Consider the following 16,976-nt stretch of genomic DNA (forward strand, 5'->3'; position numbering starts at 1 on the left):
ACCATTCCACCACGCCTTTCAGGGCCACAATTCTGGGGCACTGACTAGGCCAAAGGGAGCTGTCTACACTGAATTTATTTCACCTATAGGGAATCTCAACCCTTTAGACTGTATATGCAAGTACAGCTGGTTGGGAAACAGGAAAAAATAAAGGTTAACTATGAAAATAACAGATTCAGCTTGAAGAGATTAAATCTGAGAGGTCCTTATCTTTCCATAGAGATATAAAGACAAATTTTCAGAAGTATTCAAGTCCCATTTTCAAAAGTGACCAAGGCCCACATTTTTAAAGGTATGTAGGCATTGCAGTGCTCTGTGTACAATGCTTAACTGAATTAGGAGCCTAATATAATTTTCAAAAGGGATTCAGGCACTTATTCTAAATCCCATTGACTGTCAATTGGATTTTGGCTCCAATATTCTCAGAACATAAGAATGGCCACACTGAGTCAGACCAATAGTCCATCTAGCCCAGTATCCGATCTTCTGGCCAATGCCAGGTACTTCAGAAGGAATGAACAGTACAGTCAACTGAGTGATCCATCTCCTGTCATCCACTCCCAGCTTCTGGCAATCAGAGGCTAGGGACACCCAGAGCATGGGGTTGCATCCCTGCTTATATTGATTATAGCCATTGATGGACCTATCCTCCATGAAGTTATCTAGTTCTTTTTTGAACCCTGTTATAGTTTTGGCCTTCACTACATCCCCTGGCAACAAGTTCCACTGGTTGACTATGCATTGTACTTCCTTTTGTTTGTTTTAAACCTGCTGCCTATTATTTTCATTGGGTAACCCCTGGTTCTTGAGTTATGAGAAGGAATAAAGAACACTTCCTTATTCACTCTCTCCACACCAGTCATGATTTTATAGACCTCTATCATATCTTCTCTTAATCGTCTCTTTCCCAAGATGAAAAGTCCTAGTCTTAAATCTCTCCTCATACAAAAGCTGTTCCACACCGTTAATCATTTTTGTTGCCGTTTTCTGTACCTTTTCCAATTCCAATATATCTTTTTTGAGAGGGGTGACCAGAATGGCACGCAGCATTCAACGTGTGTGTGTGATGGGCTCCCCCTGGGGTACCACCTGGAACTGGGGTCCACTGAGCTTCCTTGACCCACAAGCCTTGGCTCCCTTTACACTGTCCTGCTGTGACAGACCCTCAAGCTCCCTCCAACACACATAAGGGTTGGGACACACCCAGCTGCAGCTACATACAGACGCTGACATCAGCTCTGCATGGGAAGGCTTCACCTAAGAAACTGCCCAGCTACTCAAGTGCACACCCCCCTCTGGAGGGTAAATCCAAAATTATACCGTTTTGAGCTGCACAGGGAACTGTACAGCGTAAGTTCATGAAATTCGCCCCCTCCCTCGATGTGGAGAGGAATATACATAGCTTTCTGCCCCAAGTTATGACTCCCACACATGCACTGGTTTTAGACAAAGCAAAAATAAATTTATTAACTACAAAAGATAGATTTTAAGTGATCATAAGGGATCACTAACAGATCAAAACCGGTTACCTAGCAAATAAACCAAAAATCAATCTAAGTTTAATATACTAAAGAGATTGGATTTGAATAGTACATTCTCACCATAAATGATGATTTAAGCTGGTTGCAGAGATTCTTAAGGGGCCAGCTGCCCTTGCTTGCAACCCCAGGTATTCCTTTCACAGGCTAGAAACCCCTCTAGCCTGGGTCCAGCACTTCCCCCCACTTCAGCCTTGCTCCTCAGGTGTTTTCAAGAGTCTCTTTTGGGCAGGGAGTCAGTGAAGAACCTCGATGATGTCACTCCACTGCCTTAAATAGCTTTTGCAAATGGTGGGAACCCTTTGTCTCCAAGCTTGGTTCCCACGCCTTTCAGTGGAAAAAACACTGGTATTCCAAGATGGAGTCCAGTACCAGGTGATCTGGTCACATGCCCCTGTAGTGTTGTTATAACAGCCATGACTCGGAGGCTCTTTGTAGTGTCCTCAGGAAGGCTCCCCAATGGGAGATTATCTTCTTCTAAAACCTATTGTTCTCCCTAATGGCTCTTCCCAGCCAGCCATCTAGACTGATAGTTTTTTGCCTAGTGGGTGTTCCCCAGGTGTAAACACATTTGTAGTAGATACATAGATAATATTCCTAACTTCAGATACCAAAATGATATATGCAAACAAGTAGGATAATCATATTCAGTAATTCATAACCTTTTCAATGATATCTCACATGCCTTATCTTTCACAAAATACATCATCATTATGTCATACTCATATCATAATAATATTACGATAAAGAATATGGGGTGCAGTGTCACAGTGTGGGCATACCATGGATTTATGTAGTGGCATTATAATATTTTCTGTCTTTATCATCTACCCTTTTCCTAATGGTTTCTAATATTTTGTTAGCTTTTTTGAATGCCACTGAACATTAAGTGGACGTTTTCAGAGCACTATCCAAGAATGACTCCAAGATCTCTTTCTTGAGCTAATGTAGACCCTATCATTTTGTTGGGATTAAGTCTTCCAATGTGCATTACTATGCATTTATCAACATTGAATTTCATCTGCCATTTTGCTGCCCAGGCATCTAGTTTTGTGAGATATCTTTGTAACTCTTCACAGTCTGCTTTGGACTTAACTATCTTGAGTAGTTTTGTATCACTGGCAAATTTTGCCACCTCTCTGTTTACCCCTTTTTCCAGTTCATTTGTGAAAATGTTGAACAGCACTGGTCCCCGTACAGATTCCTGGGGGACACCACTGTTTACTTCTCTCCATTCTGAAAACTGCCCACTTATTCCTACTCTTTGTTTTCTGTCGTTTAACTGAGAGCTTTTCATTGGAATAGTAAAATTATTTTTTCTAGTAGTCCAGTAGTAAAACAACTGTTTCTTAAGAAACAGCGATACATTATGCACAGATGGTTTAACACAGAGAAACAGTTTTAATACTGCAGTAAAAAGCTCTCTCTTACAACATTCTTTTCTTCTGCAGGCCCCGATTTAGGAAAGCATCTCTCCAATTCAATGGGACTTAAACATGCACTTGAAATTAAGCATGTGCCTAACTACCTGCCTGAGTTGGGGCCTTAACCCTATGGTCCACGGAGGCAGAGTGGGCTACTGGAAGCCTCCCTCTCAAAATCACTGATGCAGCAGAGCCTGCTGCAATGCACCATGTCTTATCACATGCATCTTCTTTTCATAGGAGTATTTAAATAATGCTGTAACAGACACTTTAATATTTGAATGAGACTTGATTTAGATTTTCATACTTTATTTATAGAAAGCAAACAAAACAGGTATTATGAAACTATATCTTCATGGTAAGTGAAAATGAAGATTCAGTGCTGTATCCTTAACATTTCTTGGTGTGTTATCACAGGGCTCTGAGAAATGTGTGGGTGTTACAATATCAAGACACGAGGCGCTTCCATCACAACCTTTTTCCGCCTTTTTTTCAGCACAATATAAAAAAAGTCCTTGGCTCTAGTGTAAAAGGAAACATTCTCAGTATTGACAAAATAGTCAATAACTCCTCAAAGGTGAACAAATAAAAAATGTGAAGTATTTCTTTCACTATATACACCCTTTATGTATTTGGAGGCTTAAAGTTACTGAATCTTGTGTTTTATCAGACAGACCTTAACGCGGTTCAATGCACTCCATTGATTTTTGGAGAGGAAATGTTTTGCTCAAGGGTACTACTGAAAGGTTATCTCACCCAAGGTTTGATATCTAGAGATAAATTTGTTTGCTCATAAAACAGGACTCAAACAACATAACCAGTCCTTTCTCATTTCAGAACACATGGACTCAATGCATTGCTCTCCTTGAACTCAGACCGATTCATGTCAGAATTCATGTATTTGGGTCTGACTGCAGTTTCCTTTTGGATAACGATTTGCTGTGTCTAATCGCATATAATATGCATGTTCTTATATGGGATACACTCTACAACATATATGTCTTTTCCTAACTGGATAGTTTACTCTTTCCAAAGTTGGAATAGTCACTGAAATATCATTTACAGTCAAACATTCACAACAGGGCAAAGGCATCGTACAAATTATACACAGGGAAAGCAATGGTGTTCTATAAAGGCATGGGTGTTTTTGTAGGTCAGAGGTGTGAACTTAATCATTTTAACATTTATCAAATGGACTGAGCACTTTACAGAAAAAAGTGAAATTTACAAGGGCTTGTGGTGGTATTTGGAAGATGACAAAGGCTATATTATTTTGTGTTGATTTCTAAGATTTGATAGGCCCTTATTCAAAAATTTTCTAGCAGTAATACCATCCTTTTTTAATAACAGTTCCGAACTTCCCTTCTCCTGAGGTAAATACAAAAAAAGTGGTCCCCAAGCATGTATCTTAGTTGTTCAAATATAAATCTAAGGCACAAGACAGACAGCATAGCACTCTTAGCAAATGGTTGCAACACTGTTCCCCAATAGCCAGTTTAGTGAAAAAAAATCTCTGGATGAAGCCATTACATTGTTTGAAGAAATATGGGATTTTTTTCATTTTCCAGTTACAGACCTCAGACAGTAATCAAATCTAATTTCCTCTTCCATAAAGTCATGGACATTTTTCCTTTCTTGCCCCATGCAAGGAAATAGATTTTTGGATTGACATTTTCACATTCATTTTGATACTCATCTAGTTAATTATTTTAGTGTTTCATAACCCATCTGTGAGTTTATTATACCTTGCTTCCTCCCTTCTTACTCCTTTCCCTACAGATATAACAGAATTAGGCAGGGTCCTTATATGTAATGGGACTATTTGAATGTATTGGACAAGTGTTTTCTTTTTGTTCTGCATTTATTGTATTATTACCTGCCTTATATAAACCAACAAAAAAGAATGAACAAAGGGATCAAGAAATTCTAAGGTTGGTCTTACCTGATCCATTAGCTGGGAATAGAGTTCATAGCAGTTGTCAAAAATATACTTGTAGGTAGAGTCTAAGCAAGCTCTGACACAATCTTTAACCACCATACTGGCTCGAGGTGGACTCTGCAATTCCAGGACCTTATAGAATATTTCATAAAATCAGAAAATAAGAGAATTTCAGAAATAGCTGGACTAGAAAAATGTGTATATTATGTGTAGTGAGTTATCTGTCCAATGAAGCATTGGGAGCAATGAAATATAATAAAGATCAATACAATATGAAAAATTACATAGATTTATGCACGGTGGCCTCAGTCCAGAGAAGCACTGAAACACATGCTTAACTTTAAGCATAGGAGTAGTCCCACACTGAAGCTTACTTCAATAGGATTATTCACATGAGGAAAGTACAATACATGCTTAAGTGATTGCACGATCTTGCCTTTAGGCCTTTATTCAGGAAAGCAGCTAAGCACATCTTTAAATGTTTTCCCAAATAGGAATGATCTTTTGAATCAGTGTCTTAGTGCACAAACAGCTACATATTTTTTAAAGCATTGGTTTCTATAAACATTTAACCTATCCATTAAAATACATATACTTAAGCTGAGTTTCACCTCAATAGTCCATCTTTTTGTTCTGTGTTTGTACAGCACCAAGCCCAATACAGTTCTAGTCCATTACTGAAGCTCATAAGTATTACTGAAATATTATTCTTGCTACTAATAGGATGTGTTTGTTAACACACTATTAGATTAACAAAAATTGAAAATTTTGATTTGTGTTTCTATATCTGGAGCCAGATGAGGCAATTTCAGAGGGGTAGGTGTGTTAGTCTATATCAGCAAAAACAATGAGGAGTCCTTGTGGCACCTTGGAGACGAACAAATGTATTTGGGCATAAGCTTTTGTGGGCTATAACCCACTTCATCAGATGCATGGAGTGAAAAATACAGTAAGCAGGTATAAATATACAGCACATTAAAAGATGGGAGTTGCCTTACCAAGTTGGGGGGGTCAGAGCTAACGAGGCTAATTAGGGTGGATGTGGCCCATTTCCAACAGTTGACAAGAAGGGATGAATATCAACAGAGGGAAAATTATTTTTTATAGTGACCCAGCCACTCCCAGTCTTTATTCAGGCCTAATTTGATGATGTCAAGTTTGCAATGTGTATCTTTTCCTTATCATGGGGAAATCTTGCTCCCCTTATTCATGATCACCTTGACGTTGACTGCTTGTATATCTATGGCAAGTAGGTTTTGGCCTAATGTCATTAGCCTCACTTTGATGTTTGAAATAATACTAGGACACCGTTTCCAATAGGAAACATTATTTGTCCTGATAAATACCTGAGGCGTCTCAGCTGCTTTTGTTTGATTTTCAGTTTATTCTGTTCACTAAACCTAGCCCTAATCTTACTCCAGCGGAGAATCTTTATACCTAATTTTAACTGGGGTTTAAACAAATGTTAGCGACTGGGTTTTTTTTAGCTTTCTCCAGTAGAATGATTTTTATTTTATTGGCTTCTTGTTAATGAACAATGATAAAAAGTCAACAGAACACTGACTTGACAGACCAGGTGAGTAATATTTGCAGCTGCGTGCTCTTAAAGGTAAAGCATTAATTCAGGTGTAACTTCTGCATCAGAAAAGCAATTTCTGGAGTCCTGACACCAGTGAAAGGGTCTCTTTGCAAAGCAGTTGTTCATAGCATTGAAGAGATGAAAACCCAAAGGCAAAGTGTTTGAGCCATTCAATATCAAAAGTCACTGGATAGTAGAGGATATCTTTGCCTGGCTTTGGAGGCAAGAAAACTACATTGGGTCTGTCCTCTGCCAAGCTTAGAAAGATGACAGGAGCAAAGCTAGTTTCAGTGGTGGCAAAGGAGCAAAACTGAACAAGAGATTCTTTCTTTAAATACAGCTGTTACATACAGTACAACCTCAGAATTACGAACTGACCGGTCAACCACACACCTCATTTGGAACCAGAAGTATGCAATCAGGCAGCAGAGACAAAAACAAACAAACAAATACTGTACGGTACAGTACTGTGTTAAATATAAACGACTACAAAATAAAGGGAAAGTTTAAAAAAAGATTTGCCAAGGTAAGAAAACTGTCTTTGTGCTTGTTTCATTTAATTAAGATGGTTAAAAGCAGTGTTTTTCTTTGGCACAGTAAAGTTTCAAAGCTGTATTAAGTCAATGTTCAGTTGTAAACTTTTGAAAGAACAACCATAACGTTTTGTTCAGAGTTATGAACATTTCAGAGTTACGAACAACTTCCATTCGTGTTTGTAACTCTGAGGTTAAACTGTATATTCTAAGGAGATGCAGTTCAATAATATATCTTCAGTTAAACCTGAGAAAGATAAATATAGTTTGCGGCATTCTGCATTCTCTCCCTTTTACATTCTTTCAGTATAAGATTTCCATTTAGCTAGATCTTCAGAAAGTTTAGGGATTTAATTTAAAACTAAAGCAGCTGAAATATATTTAGAGACTATCACCAGTGATGTTCTGTATCTTAAATCGAGTCTCAGGGCAGGATTCATCAAGCTAAGATATCAAGAGCACACCCTAATCATTGAGGTTTCATAGTGGTGATCCAGAGCACCAAATACAGTGTGGCTTTCCTAGAAAATAAATGTGCACTGTGTTTCTCTGATGCCAGTAACAGAGATGAAGTGTGGTACCTTCATTCGAAAAAAAGTAATGCTGGTTAGCAGGTCTACTGTTGATTTCAGGTCTTGAAGCCTTTCAGAATTGCTGGCAGGAAAGTTATCCTAGTTAATTGGGGAAAAGGAAATAAGTATAAGGTTTAGGGCAAGACCCTTAAAATGTTAAGAAAAAAACTTTCAGGAAAACAAAGAAAGCGATAAACACAGTGGGTGGGATTATCAACTGCGCTCGGTGGGTCCATCTACACTCCCTTTGAAGTCAATGGTAAAATGCCTAGTGACATCAGTGGGAGCAGAGTTAGGCCCAAACTGACCATTCTTGGAAGTCTTAGGGTCTGTGATAACAACATGCAAGTTTTAAAATATTGCATTGCCAATTCTAAAAATCTCACAGAAACAATACTGCAATGAGAAGGTTAAAGAAACGCTGTTCGTGATTTAAAGGAAACCCTTTTATTTGCTCTCCATCGTGTATCAGTTAGTTCCAGAAATAAAGTTAGTAGTTTCATAATAAGCTTAATGAACTGGAATTTATGTGAAATACTAAGAGTTCCCTAGATTAGCAGGCAGACTGATAGCCAGGAAACATTTTTGGTGGTCCTTTAATGGCCTCATACTATCAAAGGACTAGTCAACTATCCTTATAATCTGATAGGGAGTAGATATCATTCTTCAACACTGAAGGAACCCACAGAGAGACATATATGGTGAATGAAACTTTTGATTTTCGAAACTCTAAAAAACTGCCCCACCAATTGTAATACCACACAATGACCCTCTTTTCTTAGCTCTGATAATCTCAAGAAGGAACAGAACAACTTGCTTAACCCAGAAAATATGGTTTTGTTAAAACACTAATGTCCTAAAATTTGAATTCTAATTCAAGGATTGGTAATACAGTGTGAGCACCTTGATTCTTTCAAACTTCATGTCAGACTAGATATTAATATCTAAAACTGATATACACAGATAAAGTGCACTGATATATTTATACTAAACAATGTATGATTTGGTCCATTGGTAGGATCTGTTGTACATACCCTGTATTTAGATAGGTCAATCCTCAGTGAATTGTGCAATTGATCCAGCAGTTTTATGAACTTTTCCCTCTGTACAAAGAAGACATGAACATTTGCACATGAGAAACAATGTGGTGCCAAGTTTCTGTAGTTATGAGTGTAAATCTATAGCCCACACATTTATCACAAAGCATACAATCTGCTGTCTTCCATTCTGGATCTGTTTGGAAAGTGTGCAGTTTTCAATTTATCTGTATAAAAGCATTGGTCTGACATAACAGTAAGTATATCAGAAACTGTAAATGTGTTATGCCTTCTGCCATATTTCATGATTCATCTAATATAGCACAAATTTCTGGCATTCATTCACCATCATGCAGCCTTAAAATGGATTAGTGAAGTGCAGCAGCCTTTCCCCTAAACTGTTTTCCTTTATCTTAATAACTGATGTGTTGTTGAGTAAATAACTAAAACAAAAATACCCAGGGAAAAGGAAAAAACATTGTCAGAAGACTCTGAACAACAACAGTATCAACTCAAATTAAAGTTCAAAGGTTTTCAGTGATGGGTGTGTGGCTTGTCAGAAAAAATCAGCTTGTTCTGTGTCTGTATTCAGCTCCTTAGAAAACACTGCTTGCCCCTTTTAAAACTGTAAAACATTATATTTTTGCACAAGGGAGTTTTAGCAAGATGTAAACATACAGAATGGGGGAGGAGGTTGGGGACTCCTCTGATTGGTACGGCAGGGAGCCAATGCCCCCCGTTCTCATAGCCCACCTTAACCCCCTTACGATGATGGTGGATAGTTAAAGTCCAAGTCATGGGTTGGCTGGGGGACCTGAATGGAAACAAAGGGGGGGCTAGTGGAATCCCTGGAGAACTGATTTGAATAAACATGGATTTGCCTGCACTGTACACTTTATCTGCCGGGTAGTCCCAGACATCTATATAATAAAATTGCGGCCTGATTAAAATCCACAACAAGTGTCTCCTGTCCTCCTTGCGGTGTACCCAGACAATGACCTATTAGAGATGGTGGCCTTGTGAAACCTATCTGAGCAATAGCTTTTCCCTTTGAAAATGAAGATTGACTTGTGATTTTAGCGCATAAAGGCCCAAGGGTAAAATTTTAGTGCAATGCATACAACTGAGCAGTGTGAGTCCCAGTACTGTTAATGAGAGTTGTATGCCTTTCATGCTTTGTGTTGAAACACTTATGCTCCTTATCCAACTGCAAAGAAACATGAAGTTACACCATCAGAATATGTAAAGGCTACAGACCATTGGAAGTAGCAAGATCTGATATCCATAAACGTATATTCTGACCTCTATCACACTTCTGAACTATGCAATGATGTGACCATGGTATAACTTGCACGCTCTCTCTCATATACCAGGGGAGTACTAACCTACACGTAAAGCCTTTAATCTGGCATAGTTCCATTAAGTGTTCAACACAAGGGGATGTTTTTGCCTTGTTATAAATCTCCACTGAAATACTCAGACAAATCCATCCCAGATGTAGGCTTGAGGACTTGAATTTGGGATGTTCTTTTTGATTAATGGTGTGCAGCTAGCCACTATCATGCAACCTGACCCAGAGGGCTTCAGAAATGAGAAAAATAATCTTATATTTTGCCTATAAGTCAATTGTTTGAAAACAGAGCCCAGAACCTCTATTAGGGATGTTTTAATACTGTCCTTCTACCCATCTGTTGAACTACGAATTGGATTGGTATTTGTGTCAAAGGTAAATTGGCATTAACATCAGAGAGAGGACTTAATCTGCCCCTCCAAGCTGAGGATAAAAAAAAATGTTCTGATCACTAGCAAAATGGAAATAAAGAAGAGAAAATCCAGGGTGAAAAAAAAAACAGCAAAACTTTACATTTCAAAAGCTGGCTCAAACACAAAACATCTGATACTGAAACAGTAGAGTGCCATTTCAACAAAAGTATAAGAGCCAGAATGATTTAATAACAAATAGGGCTGTCAATTAATCACAGTTAATTCATGCAATTAACTCAAAAATATTAATTGCAATTAATCACAGTTTTAATCGTGCTGTTTAACAATAGAATACCAATTGAAATTTATTAAATATTTTTGGATGTTTTTCTACATTTTCAAATATACTGATTTCAATTACAACACAGAATACAAAGTATACACAGCTCACTTTATATTATTTTTTATTACAAATATTTGCTCTGTAAAATGATAAACAAAAGAAATAGTATTTTTCAGTCCACCTCATACTAGTACTGTAGTGCAATCTCTTTATTGTGAAAGTGCAACTTACAAATGTAGATTTTTTTTGGTTTCATAACTGCACTCAGAACCAAAACAATGCAAAACTTTAGAGCCTACAAATCCACTCAGTCCTATTTCTCGTTCAGCCAATCACTAAGACAAACAAGTTTGTTTACATTTACAGGAAATAATGCTGCCCACTTCCACTGTCACCAGAAAGTGAGAACAGGCATTCACATGGGACTTTTGCAGCCAGCATTGTAAGGTATTTACATGCCAGATATGCTAAACATTCGTAGGCCCCTTCATGCTTCAGCCACCATTCCAGAGGACATGCTTCAATGCTGAAGATACTTGTTAAAAAAATAATGCGTTAATTAAATTTGTGACTGAACTCCTCGGGGGAGAATTGTATGTCTCTGGCTCTATTTTACCCACAGTCTGCGATACGTTTCATGTTATAGCAGTCTCAGATGATGACCCAGCACATGTTTATTTTAAGAACACTTTCACTGCAGATTTCACAAAAAGCAAATATGGTAACAATGTGAGATTTCTAAAGATAGCTACAGCCCTTGACCCAACTGTGGAAAACATCCTAAAATATTTAAATACATTGTATTCTATTATTGTTTAATGATGTGATTAATCGCGTGATTAATTGCAATTAATTCTTTTAATCACACAATTAGTTGTGATTAATTTCTTTAATCGCTTGACAGTCCTAATAACAAATCATCAATGTACTTTTAAAATTAGCAGCTGAATAAACACATCTAAGTTTCATCGCTACAATATTTGGTAATGTAGTAATTAAATAATAGTAGTAATGTATAGTCAGATAGTACTTTTCATCTGTATATCTTACAGATGTTCACAACAACAGGTATCACTATTACCTTTTTATAGAGGGGAAAACTGAGGTGCACTGAGTTTGAATCCCAGTCCTGGGAGACACTGCCACCAAACTGGGGATCTGATCCTACAAACCTTTATTATTGGCTGCAATGCTTGCTATCACAAATAGCTCCATTAACCTCAACATATTTTAAAACAACAACAACGAATGGAAATGTAATACAGTATTTGTTCAATATTTATTTAATGGATGCAACAATTAAGATGACTATTTTTTGGAAATATGATTTAAAATAAAATTATAAGATGATCTGAGTAAATTGCCAAAGGGAGTTAGAAAATGTCTTAATGTTAGGAACTACTCTAGTAGGACATGGGGTTAATAATCAGCCACTCGCAGTGGTAAACACTTGCAGCATCAGGCCGTTGGAATGGCTCCATGATTCAGCCATTCATTCTTCCACAAGACTACAATAAAAATGAGTTTGACAGACACTAGTTCTGCTTCATAAAAAGGTGCTGGTTTGCATTTCATCCACAAATATTTAGTTTCAGTTATGGATTTAAACATGCAAGGCCCTTCATGGAGAAAATATGTAATAATGCTGTACATAATACAGTTCTGAATCCAAATTTGATTTACTGCATACTGTGGAAAAATGCCCGGAATGAATTTTCTTTACAAAAAATTTGTTTCAGGCACAGATGGAATTATTTTCTTGGCCGTCGTCTGAAAATTGTGTCCTCTGTTGTAAAAAAAAAAAAAACAAAAAACAAAACACCAGAATTATTTTTTGGGGGTTTAGTAGCCAAATTTTATTATTTGGTAATAATGCACTTGAAAATCATGCAGAAGTGGAAATATTTTCATTACACTTAGTTTTGGAGACGGGCCTTAGTGCTCCTGACAGCGCTTCATGCAGCTGCAATTTGTACTTCATTAATATTAATTGTGTTTGATATTTGATTAAATCCCAAATTTATTAAAATAGATATTAATAAATAATATTTTAGAAATCATTAGCGTGTGTTTGCATTTGGTAATGAAACAGAGGATCATTCCTTAAAAATAGCTGACATACAAATAATAGCAATGCAAACTGAAAAAAATGAAGAATTAATATATTAATTCTTCAGGGCCAAATTGTGTTTATGCCCCATCTCTATCTACCCACATCAAGAGTACCAGTATGGGAGTGAAAGCAGGCTCCCCAGACCTGCTCCTCTCCTTTCCTTCCCCAACCTCCCCAGTGCAGCTAGGTGAGGGGAAGTGGATGTTGGAGAAATGAGCAGATCCTTAGTTCTACCACCTCCAAAGCACTGGGCAGTACACATTATGCCAGGTATTGACAAAGCACAGTTTACTCTCTCCCTGGAGGTGCTGGGGAACCAGGAGAGTCATGATCTCCCTCCTTTTGCCACTTCCTGAGAGTAGGTATTACATCATCTCATTATCTCGCCCTTAGTACGCAGCACACTCTAATTCCATACTGAGTTTTCAACAACTGAAAACGACCCCGATAAACCAGTTTTCTTGTCTTGTATAGTGAATGACCCTATATAAAATCATTCTACCAGGAATCTAATTTTAAGAGCCATCCCAGTGATACCAAACAGAAATATCATGTTTAACTTCACTTTCCCTATACAGGATTGGCACACTTTGATCATGTGTGTTTTCTAATAGTCATGTCATGACGCCATGTACTTCTACAAAAAAGAAAGAGAGTTCAGTACCGAACCTGAAACAGTAGGTGTAATCTTTAGTTTCTTAGATGAAAGATTTATTGCAAGCACTTTCCCTAATGATGGAGACAAAGGAAAAACACCTATTCTGAGTTCCTATTATATAAGTAGAATTATTCCTGTAACTAGTTAGAGGGAAAATCTTAGTTGGTGTTTCCACTATTGATATTAACACTCTCACCTGAAAAGATGCTGAATCTTCATTACAATGTTTCTCTATTACTGACTTATGCAAAATTGTAAAAAAGACACATTTTTTGAAGATAGTCACTACAAATATCCTTAAGCTAATGGTTCTGAAGGTTCTATTCTGATTATTTAGGGCCAGATCCATTGGGTCCACGTACGTACACTGAAGCCAATATCCCATCTGAGGAACTGGCCTATCGATTTAATATAGAGTTGTGATGAGTTTGTAAACTTCTACCTTAAATCAAAACAAAATCCTTCTGATGTGAATTTCATTGAAAAACGTCACAAATAATGTGCATGCCAATCTTTATGTATGTAAGAGTTTAAAAAAAAGATGTGACCAAAGTACGCAGTACGCTAATGTTAACTTATCAAAGAGACCCAGGGCAAAATTTTCAAAAGCATCTAAGTCTCTTTTTCAGAAGTAACTAAGGGTACAGCTACACTTGGAGTTGTGCAGACATAATCACACTAGCTTTTATTGAGCCAGAGCACTAAAAATTGTAATGTAGCCAAGGCAGCAAGGTCAGAAGCAAGTAGTGGCACAGATTAGCTGCTCAAGTACAAACGCACCTGGACGCTATGCGTACGTGCTTGGGGTAGCTAGTCCATGCTGCTGCCCATGCTGCTGTGGCCACACCATTATTTTTAGCATGCTAGCGCAATGAGAGCTAGTGCTATGTTTACATGAGCTGGGAATCACAACCCTAGCTCCAAGTGTAGATACAGCCTCAGACATTTTTGAAAATATTATCATCCCTAATATCATAGGTTCCATACTACGTCAACTCTTAGAAAGTAGATACTGGGAATTCTATCATATTGCCAGGATAATCAAATGATACTTACACCAAAGTTGGTAGCAGCAAAACGATCGGAGGCAGACACATGAGTTGTAGCTGTAGTGTGAGCATAAAAAGCATTTATGTTGGCCAACAAGGTACTCATCACCGCTGGAACTCCAGAACACATGTATTTAGAAGACAGACATGAAAAGTGCCTAAAATTCAAACAGAGATTACCATTAAAATATTAGAAGTATGCTATACAGATATATTCCAAGTGTTCTCTGGATAGCTTCTGCTTTCATTTCCACTGGTGTAAATTAAGTAACATCATTAACTCCAAATGGCAGCTCTTGGGACTTACACTGGCGATCAGAATCTAGCTCTGATCTATACCACTGCTATGGGTTGTACACTGGTGATTCAAAACTGAATACAACTAGAAGTATTAACTGATTGTATCAATTCCAAAATAAAATGTGATTATATATAGTTATTTATATTTGGCTGTATTAAAAGAAAAATGTTTATCAAATACAAAATTTATCACAGAAGGCTACAGTGGGTCTACACCACCCAGGTTAGTTTCAGTTTGGAAGAGTTTGGGTGGTAGGAATAAAGAGGATGACATTTTTCTAAAGTATTACTGAGGCTTATTTTTTAGGCTATTTTATTACTGAGAAGTGGGACTTCCAAAAGTCATGGAGACTAGAAATCTTTCCATCTTGCTTTACACTCAAAAGAAAAGCATCAATCTTACACTCAAAGAACATCAATACTGGCAGTGCACCAAGCAATAAAATATTGAACATCTGACTTGCACTCAGATGAGAGTGCAAAACCCAGAATAAATGGTCTTCTTCTAGAATCATTATCAATTGCTAATCATTCTGTTACATAGGACAACTACATATAATTAGATGAAATTCTGACTACTGATAAACTAATGAGAACACAATGTCAGCTGTAAGGTCACAGAGCATTTAAAAAAACATAGTACTGTATAAGTCATAAAGAAGTAATAATACACAAGGTAAAAAATGACGAGGAGTTCAATTTCAACACTTCTCCTAAATTTAAAACAAAGTTGATGTTATTGTTGGTACACACTTTTTCTGTTTCATTTGAATAAAAAAAAATGAAAAAGACTTTGAAAATATGAAATACCATAGATTGCACAGAAAAAAGAATGTAATACAAGCACCAAATGCTTAATTTTGTATAGGTCAACTTAAGCCAAATATACTAACTCATGCCATTGCTAATGTCATTTTCCACTTACGCTGCTTGTCCATATCTCCTCCCTCACTTTAATCCTGTCACTGGATTCTTGTCTATAAAACACATTAAATCAAACTCCTGCTACATTCCCACAACTCCCCACTTAATTTCACACAGCCTACATCACTGCTTTTATATCTTCCAACTCTCCTATTCACCCCCTGTGGTGCTCCCAGTCCCTTCTCTGAACTGCTCCCTCCATCTGCCTTTTTTTTTCCCACTGAATGCATCCGATGAAGTGAGCTGTAGCTCACGAAAGCTTATGCTCAAATAAATTTGTTAGTCTCTAAGGTGCCACAAGTACTCCTTTTCTTTTTGCGAATACAGACTAACACGGCTGCTACTCTGAAATCCATCTGCTTGTCACTGACTGTCATGTCCTGATCAGTCCCAAAAGCTGCAGCTGCTCAAACCCCCTGCTGGAGAGACAAAAATGACTCTTTCAGGGTCCACAATACCATTCCTGGCTTCATGCCTTCAACAACACAGATTCTTATGATCTCTTGGAATAGTCTGTCTCTTCATGTCAGCCAAGCACCATCTCTCCCTGTCTTAAAAGCTACTTTCTCCAGACATAGGTATAATATCAGGCGGGATGCCAAGAGAAGAAAATAGGGCTCTCTTGCACCCCCCTTCCTTCCCAGCTCTCAGCACCAGAGCCAAAAGTGCTGCTGTCAGCTGCAGCAGGCAGCCAGCCCTCAAGCCCCCTCCTGTATGAGAACAGCTCTCAGAAATAAAAACTCCACTCAACATCTCTATGTTCAGCCAGCAGGGGGAATGAGAAGAGCCTAGAGGAGAGCTTCCTTTTCTTCCTTCCCAACAAGCTGCTCCACCATACCTGCATCATGTTTGGTGGGGGTGGAGTAGAAAGAGAGGAGACACAGCTGTCCCACTTCCTTCTCGGGGGGAGGGGGGAAAGGAAAATAAGCTCTCTCTGTGATGGAGGAGAGGCTCCCTCACTGGGGACACAAAAGAGCCCCTGGAATGGTGCGTGTAGAGGATGAGACGCAGGGAGCCTGTGGTATGGAGGGCAATTGGGGGACTATAGGAAGGGGTCAGAAGGAGGACAGAGTACCTGTGATTGAAGGATCCAGTGGGGACAGGAGGGTGGAGGAGAAAGCATGCAGCCTTCAGGGAGGTGTTTACAAGGGTGCCATCATGTTGCCAAAAACTCTTATGAGTCGATGCCAGTCTCTCAACACAAGGTGTTTTTCTTGGAGCCCCAACTTCTGGAGTGATGTGATTACATGACAATCTTAGCTT

At 38.1% G+C, this 16,976-nt stretch overlaps 1 protein-coding gene across 1 annotated transcript in view; it reads right to left on the reverse strand.

Annotated features, from left to right (window-relative positions):
- UNC13C (unc-13 homolog C) overlaps window positions 1-16,976 on the reverse strand; it is a 397,169-nt gene that overhangs the window by 180,418 nt on the left and 199,775 nt on the right. Inside the window, exons 13-16 of the mRNA XM_074966314.1 lie at window positions 14,497-14,647; window positions 8,620-8,688; window positions 7,595-7,684; window positions 4,905-5,033 (exon numbers count right to left, since the gene is read on the reverse strand). Of these exons, the coding sequence (XP_074822415.1) occupies window positions 4,905-5,033; window positions 7,595-7,684; window positions 8,620-8,688; window positions 14,497-14,647 (439 nt within the window). The remainder of the gene's footprint in view (window positions 1-4,904; window positions 5,034-7,594; window positions 7,685-8,619; window positions 8,689-14,496; window positions 14,648-16,976) is intronic.

The sequence above is a fragment of the Natator depressus genome, chromosome 10, assembly GCF_965152275.1.
Source record: "Natator depressus isolate rNatDep1 chromosome 10, rNatDep2.hap1, whole genome shotgun sequence".
NCBI classification, from domain to species: Eukaryota; Metazoa; Chordata; order Testudines; family Cheloniidae; genus Natator; species Natator depressus.